The 10083-nt window shown below is 34.5% G+C and overlaps 1 protein-coding gene across 1 annotated transcript in view; it reads right to left on the bottom strand.

Moving 5' to 3' along the window:
• Positions 1-7784: 7784 nt before the first annotated feature.
• Positions 7785-10083, bottom strand: part of LOC310732402 (cilia- and flagella-associated protein 337-like) — a 55060-nt gene continuing 52761 nt past the window's right edge. Inside the window, exons 19-20 of the mRNA XM_083552894.1 lie at positions 8774-8903; positions 7785-7924 (exon numbers count right to left, since the gene is read on the bottom strand). Coding sequence (XP_083409020.1) covers positions 7882-7924; positions 8774-8903 — 173 coding nt within the window. The 3' untranslated portion in view covers positions 7785-7881. The remainder of the gene's footprint in view (positions 7925-8773; positions 8904-10083) is intronic.

Genomic DNA, 10083 nt, shown 5'->3' with positions numbered 1-10083 from the left:
GCAGTGTCACACAGAATAGTGTAACTAATTTATAAAACTAAAAACACTGGTTGAACTACAGTTCTGTGGGTATAAATGCCTTGTAGATAAGAAAGGTAAAAGTTAAATTGAAAGATTGGTTCAAATGCTAGTAAAGATAGAGTAACTCAAATAATCGCTTTTAAAAAATAAAAGGAAAAATTGCTCAGCATTTGTACAACATTCAAATGTAAGGCTGGTGGGGCCACATTGGGTTCCAGAGACCTCAGGAAGGCTCACTGAAACTTGCTGGCTAAAGATTGGCAAAAAAAAAAAAGATTGGATGGTTTTTTTTTTTTTGCTTTTTGCACATTTCTGTGTAAACTATAAAAACTGTTTCCCAGAATCCCAGGATATCAGCAGTTTCTAAAATATTTATACAAGCCCATCTGGTACCAACAACCCTGCCATAGTTAAATCTCATAGATCATACGGTTTCATGTGAACATTAACTGAAGCTCTTTACATGTATCCAAATGATTTTATATATTTTGGTTCTGTGATATAACTTTATAAATGAGTAGATTTACAGGTGTTCCTATTAAAGTGAATTGTGGGCGTACATATGGTGCAGTGCAGTCTTTGCACCATAGTGTCTGGCAGAGTGAAAAAAAGGTCTAATCTATTAATTAAGTTGAAGGCACCTTTCCTATTTTCTATATGTATGTGAGTGAGTCTGTGTGTTCATTTTCTCAGTGTAATCTGGGCAAGTTTCAGTCACTTCTGCTTTCCATTTCTAATTTAAACCAAAATCCAATTAAACTCTTGTCATACCAAAAACAATAGCATCATATCTGCCTGGGCTAAGAAGAAAAAGAGTGTGAGGAGAAAAACACAGGGAGAGGGAAAAAGTTAGCGTGAGGGAATTAACATCATATTTCAGTTCAGCTTCACTTATTAATCTTTGTAGACATGGAAACTCGTTTTATTTTGTGCTAAACTGCACTGCTTCTGTGTGGCTTTCTGATTTAAAGAGCTTCTTATGGAGTTTTTTGTCACTGATCTTAAATGGACTAGGGTTGCTCACTGCTTCAGTTTGTGAAAAAGTGACATGCGTGCTGACTTTTAATCCTGTACAACTCTTTGCTTATTCAGTAACTTGTCTTAATTATAAATCTGAAGTACTGAAAAAAGAATAATAAATAAAATATTTTAACATTTTAAGGTGCTTTATTAACCAATCAAGAGTGAAGCAAGTGCATTAATCTGAGTCATGCTATCATCTTTCTATCAAAAAAGCATGCAAACACACACACACACACACACACACACACACACACACACACACACACACACACACACACACACACACACACACAAATAATTGGCCAGCATGTCCCTGATTCAACAAGAAACAACAACTTTAATTTATCTCACTCAGCCAGTTGTCTTAGACTACATATAGCATCCTTGGTCCATATTACATCTTTGGAAGACTTGGATAGTTGAAATCAGTTTTTCATAATAGCTTTGACTGCACTGTACAAATGGCTACTCATCAAATATCATAATTAGATTATGTATATACAAGCTTAAAATATAAATTAAGATGATTGGAGTACTTTAGGAAAAAATCTGTATTGTTGTTGAAGGTACGCCAAAAAGCATAAAGATTAATAAAACTTATACATACAGTAAATCATGGTGGTGACAGCATCATGCTATAGTGCTGCTTCTATTCAACTAGTACTGGGGTCTAGATAGGGGGAATTTAGTCTTGTCAAGATAGGGGGAATCATGGATAACACAAAATACCTATCTATTTTAGGCATGAAAAGATACACTGCAGGCTTTTGTTGCAGGTGAAAATGAACAAACATTTCACCTTTCAGGATGAAAACAACCCAAATCACAAATTCAAGTCAAGTCAAAGTCAGTAACAAATCAAGACAGATTCAAATACCTTCAAAATGTCTTTGCAGTCAAAAGAGGCTGTGCACAGCAGATCCCTTTGCAAGTTTATAGATCTGGGGCATTTTTGCAACCAAAATCTTTATTAAATTGCCAAATCTTGTTCTGCTAAGCTGGTACCTAGAAAGATTCCAAAACTAAAGTGTGAATTAAAAGAATTTTTATTAAGTGCTGTTAAATGCAATAAAGAATTAAAGAATTATATTAAGATTAGTATATTCAAGAGTAAGAGAGTAATTTCTTTTTGTACTGGTCTTTTATACTTGATCCTGACCTATTGAATGAAGATGTGGTTTTAACGAGGACTTTTTTTATATGTATTTTACTTAGCTCTTTGGTGTTGAAAGACTAGCTTTGATGTGAATAGATGCAAACTTATAGCGCAGCATGATAAGATGCAAGTTAACACTTTTTCACCATGTACTCAGTGTCTGTAGCAGTCACATTATTAGTCTCACTTCTATAATATTAAGTAATAGGAAACAGATAAGCATTATGAACAACTTGGTCAACTGCATATTATTGTGCTAAATAGTTTCTCGGTACCATGTTGGTGTCAGCAATACTTGGTATGTATTATGAAGATTCACATGCATCATTCTACCAATGAAAGTCAAACTCCAAAATAATACATAAAGCTGTTTTAACCAAGCCCATAGAAATGCCCGCTATTGGTAAAAAAAAATCCTTGTAAAGGTTTTGTGCCAGAAAGCCATAAAAATGGCTGTGAGCCTAAACTACATCAAATGGCAACAGAACAAGCAATTCCGCTATGCTTTATTACAATTTTATTAAAAAAACAGAACAGAACAAGCTCAAGGATACGGGAACAAAAACGGAACAACGAAACAATCTTTTTAACAAACATCATTTCTATTTCTAAATAGAATTTCAAATAAAGGGTATATAATTTATTTAATTATAAACATATTTATGCTCCATGATGAGTCTGAAAATGCTATTCGAGGCTCAGTGGGAGTCTCAGCACATTATATTTTATTAATCATAATCACTTTTCACTCACCCGTTAGCCTCCATTGATGAGATCAATTACTAAATTATGCTATAAGATTTTAAATATTTTCGTAGTTGAGAAAAAAAAAATCATGGCAGGAGTATATTCAGGAGTAGATGTTTGTTCATGCAGCATTAGACAAGATGATTGCCATCAGATAATTTAATGTGACATAAAATTATTTTTCTGCTTTTAATCAGTCGTTATCTAACTAATCAGCCTTAGTGTCGAAAATAACTCCTGCAGCTTCCATGGCAACTGGATTAGCAGGTTTGATGCTGAGCACACATGTAAAGTCCCATCTCCGGTTCATCTAATTTGATTTCGCTTCATTTTCAACTTTCATTTTAAAACGTCTTTGATGAGAGAAAACGCAGCACTTAGGCAGTTTATAGCAGCATATCTTAGAGCACACAGTGGTCTTATTTTTATCAGTTAAGTTGTCAAGAAGGTGTGAACAGTTGCGTGTTTTTCATCGACTGCTGTTCTGATGAATACTCTGAAGAGACAAGATGCCATCAAGTAACGTCAACAAAACACCCAGCCGTGGAGAGACTGGAGAGACACATACTCATTACCAGTGACAGCTGGTCATGCTAGGAAATGGGTAGAGATTAAAATCTAATATCTGGTATAGCTTGACAACAAAACTATTGACACAAGTGTTTCAAGTCAGTAAAGCTCTACTAGGCTTATACCTGGATTTATTTGAATACTTTCTTCTGTTTTCTGACCTTTTTAGGTTTTTTTCTAAAGACATTCTGGATAAAATTTCGACATTTGGACAATCAACTTCATTCATGTTCATTGCGCTTATGCCTGTTTTTCAAAATGATTATTGATGATGTTTCAAGGATGGAAAATATTAGTCAAAATTACTAAAATCTAGTGGAAGTGCCACTTCCTGTCATTATATATTTTTCAATATTTGAAAATATATAAAAACTCACTATTGTAACTGATACATACAGGAATCTACAGTCAGGCTAGAAAGTAATGAATCCCAGTTTTACTTCTTCACAGCCTCATGTATGTATATGTTGTCAATATGTGTGGTATGATGTTAACCTCAAAGCTAGCAAAGAATATTTTGCTACAATCACATGATGTAGAATATTTGTGAATTATTTATTTTATAGCACGGCATTTATAGTTATCATGAGAAACTTCTGACAAAATTGTTGGTGAGTAGCAGAGATGAAAGGGGACTCCTGTACCATGTACCATGATGAGCAACACAGCTCATGTCTCATGTTGGTATAGCAGTCTGCCACACCCAGATAACATCACTGCCCTTTAATAAGGCCAATAATGTGAGCTATAGCTGAGTGTAAAAGACAGTGCACATCTTGTGGCATGGAGTAAGAAACGTTTGCTTAAAAGGGTACCCACTGTCACTTGCTGAAGTGTTGTATTGTTCAATTGCATTATATGATAATTATGACACAGAGGCAAGGATATAAAAACAGTGATTTATGGAAATAGTTTTACTGATAACTTGTGAAGAAGCCATCCTGCCATCTTAGATAGGATTCCTAAGCCATGTTATACAGTTTCAAGTCTATTCCCTACACTTCTGTGTCTCAGAATGAAGGAATTGAGTTGAACCTGGCCCTTGAGCAACCATATTGAGTAAGGCTATTGAGGCATGATAAATGTCTTGTACAATCACAGAATGAAATTGCTTTCAATTGATGAAAGCAGCTTCATTCCAACAAAATGCCTTTACCAACCAACTCCAGTGCCAACATGAGTGCAGTCAATTGCTCCAATTACATTTGGGAAACTGGACATTGCTGCAAATTGCACATTGATGTTGGCCTTTCACCCAGCATGTAAGAATCTCTGATGTGCCGATTTGTCAGTTTAACACAGACACGATGGAGCTTAAGGAGGACTGTGAGACAGATTTATTGGGATGCAACTGGTTGCCAGCTATCCAAGTGTTGTTCAAACCTGTAAAAGGAAAACAGTTGCCTTGCACTGCTGGTCTCTCTATATCTAGATCCAATTTAACACAGAGAATGGCTCTTGAAAAAGCTAGATCATCTCATTCATCAATCATTCAGGAAATTTTCAGTCTCCAAAGATGCCTTATTTGCCTTAATTGTCAGTTTCTAATGACCCTCAAAACGCCATGGAGCCTTAGGCAAAAAAACATTCAGTACCCTATTTATAGAACCATGAATATGTCAAATAGCTTCACAGCTGGCTGCCGTCTGTAAATACCCACAATTAATATGAGCTCACAATTAATTCATTATTTGTTCAAGGAGGAGGTTAAACAAATTTGAGACTGCAAATAGGCCCATTACCTAAAGTAGAGATTAGTACATTAAGTAATATAAAATATAAAGTGTTTAATCATTTCTTCATCTAAGTATAGATAGATAGATAGATAGATGCAGTGCAGACTTACTGTCCTGTTAAAATAATTCAACATACAGACAATATTGAAAAAAGTGCTGGCAACAAAAGTGAGTACACCCTCAGTGAACATGTCAAAACTGTGTCAATATTTTGCATGAGTACTATTGGTATTTTGCACTGCCTTAATCCTCCTGGGTATGGAATTCACCAGAGCTGCATAGGTTGTTGCTGGGATCCTCTTTCACTCCTTCATAATGACATCAGGGAGCTGCTGGATGTTAGACACAGATAACCAGAAGGTCATGAGTTCAAATCCCATCCAGCTCTACCCAGCTGCTACTCCTGGGCCCTTGAGCATGTCCCTGAACCCTCAACTGCTCATTTGTAATTCACTCTGGATAAGAGTGTCTGCTAAATGCTATAAATGTAAATGTAAATATGAACATTTGGTTCTTCCCCTAAGTGTTAAATGCATACAATCATGTAGGTCTGCAGAACATGCACTAGGAGTCCCAAACTTGCTCTAGCATGATACTACCATGATAATGCCCCTGTGTACAAACCATGCTCCATGAAGATATGGTTCAAATGGGTTGAAGTGGAAGATCTTGAGTGGCTTGTTATATACAGTAACTCTGACCTCAACCCTACTGAACACCTTTGGGATTAATTGGAATTAAGACTGCACCACAGGCCTCCTCAACCTACTGTATATCAGTACCTGACTTTATTAAAGACCTTGTGGTTAAATGTGCAAATGTTCTTATGACCACACTCCAAAATCTAGTGGAACATCTTCCCAGAAGAGTGGATTATGTATGTTCACACTTTGGAAAAACAATAACCCCTCCTCAAATGGCCTATTCTAATACATATTTTTTTATTTTATTTTTTTACTACTTAAGTCATTCCATGAAATTAAGCTATAGATCATTATCATGATAGATGGTATATTTTTCTTTTTCTTCAGCTGTCTAACAGATTCCTGTAGATTTTGTGCTAAAATATATTACAATTTGGTGCTATCTATCATTCCCTATATTTTGACTTGAGCCCCATTCCCTAGTTCCCAAAGATAGAAGACCTACAATACTATATCATGCTGCCAGCGCCAGGCTTCACCACAGGTATGGTTCTCTATGGGAGTTGGGGGCTGTTTTGTTTTTGTGTCAAGTCATAAGATCTTTTAGTGCATTGGTTGTCGAAATTATGATGATTATAATTTTTTTTTTTTTTTTTTTTTATAAATTATTTTCTTTCAAGTTTTTTTGTGAGAAAGGGATTCAACACAAGCCAGACTTATCGTTATTATAAGATATGAGATTGTTATCACACGGGGTGTGTCAGGTATTTGCAATTTCCATGATGTTGCTATAGGTCTCTTGGCAGCCACACTGAAAGGACGGGATTTTGTTCTTTCATTTATTATAAAGGAACATCCTGTTCTTTGCAATGTCACTGTGGTCACTGTAGTTGATAATGTCCCTTCTTGATGATGGCCTCCAGTGTTTCATTCTGCATCTAATGTTTTGAATATACATTTTGTACTGCTTTCCTGATTTACGTCTTTTAACAATGAGAACCTGTACATGCTCCTTGCATACCAATAAGTTATCAATACATTTCTACATAATTTCTAAAGAAACAGCTGTTCTTAATTCCTTAACCGAAACCTTTTTTTACTTGATTTTTGTTGGTTGAAATATTGCATTAAAGGGTGGAAAAGATCTGATTTAATTAAATTTTGTTTAATTTTGATATCATTCCATCAGTAAACAGTTGATAATCTTAACAGTGATGGAACTATAATAAATGGACATTTCGTGTCACCCAGATGAGAAGGTCTGAGTCTGGTTTCTCTCAAGGTTTCTTCTTTATCCTATCTCGGGGAGTTTTTACTTTCCGTTTTCGCCGTTTCCGTGCTCATTAGTAAAAAACTTATAGGGACTAATTTATAATGCTGACATTTATATTTGAATTCTATTTCTGTAAAGCTGCTTTGGAACAAAATAAATTAATTATATTGTAAATCATCCTGAAATGTTAAAAGGGGTTAACAGGGGTTATATTTGCTGTCTCTTTTTCTGATCTCTCCACTTTTTTCTTTGATTTTAATTATATTAGCTCTGACTGTAAAAAATTAAATAAAAAATGCTGTATAATTAAATTTTTTTCAGCCATCATCAGCAAAGAAAACTTTAATCTAACAATATTTCTTAAGCAAGGTTCCCTCTATTCTTCCCTGCCCTATTGTAACAGAATGTTCTACTAGACTATAAACAGGTTACATAACTATTTCTGAAAGGATGTTCTGTCCTTACCTTATGGTCAGCTAGACCCAGATACACACAGGAATTAGTGATGTAATCACACTCCAAATTATATTTAATGCCACACTGTGAAGGCACTCTTCAAGGACACACACACATGCAGACACATTCACAGTAATGACAATCACAAATACTTAGGTGCAATACAAATCATTTTTGTTAAATCTGAGGCTTTTTTTTTTACGTGCAGGAATATAAAGAATAATACATGATTTTAAATCTTTACAGAGAAAACCTTCATTTGGCTTTGTGGACTCCAGACATGCTAGCTTTGGCTTTCCTGTTATGATAAAAAAAAAAAAAGATAAATTGATTTGAAATTAATTTATTCACAAAATTGGATAGTTAACAGTAATGAACAATTGTTAGCAGAAAATGTTTTGGTTATCATTTTACCCTTAAATATGAAATATTACACTGTAAAATGCTTAATAATTAAATGACATATGGCAGTGCAGTCTTATCGCTCACTTACACATGTTTTGGGGAGGTACATAGACATTCAATTATTGTCAAATTGTATGATTCTAAGATGCTAACATTAAAAAGAAACTGTTGCATTTATGATTTTGGACACCTTTAAAAAATTATTTTATTACTTTTTGCTCATCTATAGGAACTCTGAATAACCCTGGTGTTGTTTGCCAGTCAAAAAGAAAAAGGAGAACTTAAAAATGGAGGAGCTGATAAGCAAGTAGAAGTCACACATTGCTTTTAGCTTGCTATTTTCATGCTGTTGCTTTACACACATATCAAAATTAGACAAATCAGCAAGTTGCCATAAGTCTTACTTCATCTCCAAAATCACACCTGCCAGAAATCTGTTGTTGACATTTGCAACAAGAGTATAACATGATCAGTTTATCTTTTAGCGTAGTTGTGAAATAGACATGGGCAGACTTGCACTTATGTTAATTTTGTAACAACTATATAAAGCATGAATATACACTTTATATAGTTTGTTCCAGTGTTTTTTCCTACCTCCTGTCTGCTAACCATTTCTTGTTAATGGAATCTCTGCAAATAAAACTTGATGCTAAGGATATTGCATTTGCATGCTACCTGTTGTTTTTCCTAACATTACAAATGTGCTCCTTGTCTGAACGAATCAAAAGAATGTGAAACACACCCCATGCTCTTGATGGCTCTCCCATAGTTTCTCATCATGGCAGCCTTCTGTGTGAAATGCTGTGGTTTGTCCACCTGCTCCAGCAATTCTTTGGGAAACAAACTCTTTTCATTGAACGGTGCTTTTAAATCTGTTAAAGAAGGGGAATAATTTATATGTGAATTTAGTATTATTTAATTTCATATACAATTTATAGAATGCTTCTTAGTTACATTAACTTTAATAACCCTGACTTGTATACAATGCCTGTAAAAACATTTAAAACACCTTTTTAGATTAGATTAGTTTAGATTCAACTTTGTCATTGTGCAAGCCAATTAAATGCAGTTAGCATCTAACCAAAAGTGCATAAAACACCTAGTTTGAGGACACATGTTGGTCTTTTCTGTACCCCAGTTCGCTTTACTGTTCACCAGTACCTGACTTTTTCATAACGCCTCATTGTGTTGAATGAGCATACATTTTCAAAACTACACTCCAAAATCTAGTGGATCATCTTTCCATATAATGGTAAATGGGGACTAAAAGTGGAATTGGAACACATACGAATACTATGATCAGGTGTCCCCAAATGTTTGTCTATATAATGAATAGTAAAAAGTCACTTGTCTGTTTAAAACTTTGAAACTGTTAAAAAAGTTTAGTTCACGTGTCATAGAGCTTTAGATCATTTTCCCCCATCCATATCATCACTTAAACTTTAAGAAAAAGAACAAATATTACAATCGAAAATATAAATTTTTCCTTTATTTTTCGCTAAATTTTTGATTGTGTACTAAGAAATGGAACTTTTTTTTAAATGATATTTGATGGAACTACAATGGAACTTTTTTATTACTATTTTAACTCGAGCAACACAGAATTAGAGACTGCATTTATAAATAAGCAAAGCATATTTAATCAGGCAAGATTTGCATTTAAAAAAAATTATATATAAATATTTGTTTGGTAATAATGGCAATCAACTGGCAATGATAGACTGTGACATCTATTGTGTTGTTGCTGTTGTTGTTGCTGTTGCTGTTGTTATTTTTGCTAATGTTGTTTTCAATACCCTATTCACTTAAAGGAACTTATATAAAAGTTGAAGTAGACAAAAGAATTCAGTCAAAAATAAATAAATCTATGCAAATTTAAATGTAGATTAAGCAAATTAAAGAACTGGTTGTGTGTGTGTGTGTGTGTGTGTGTGTGTGTGTGTGTGTGTGTGTGTGTGTGTGTGTGTGTGTGTGTGTGTGTGTGTGTGTGTGTGTGTATACAGTGAGGAAAATAAGTATTTGAACACCCTGCTATTTTGCAAGTTCTCCCAC

The sequence above is a fragment of the Silurus aristotelis genome (assembly GCF_946808225.1).
Source record: "Silurus aristotelis genome assembly, chromosome: 10".
Taxonomy (NCBI): domain Eukaryota; kingdom Metazoa; phylum Chordata; class Actinopteri; order Siluriformes; family Siluridae; genus Silurus; species Silurus aristotelis.
The sequence above is the reverse complement of the archived record's forward strand: the minus strand, read 5'-3'. Positions and strand labels throughout refer to the sequence as shown.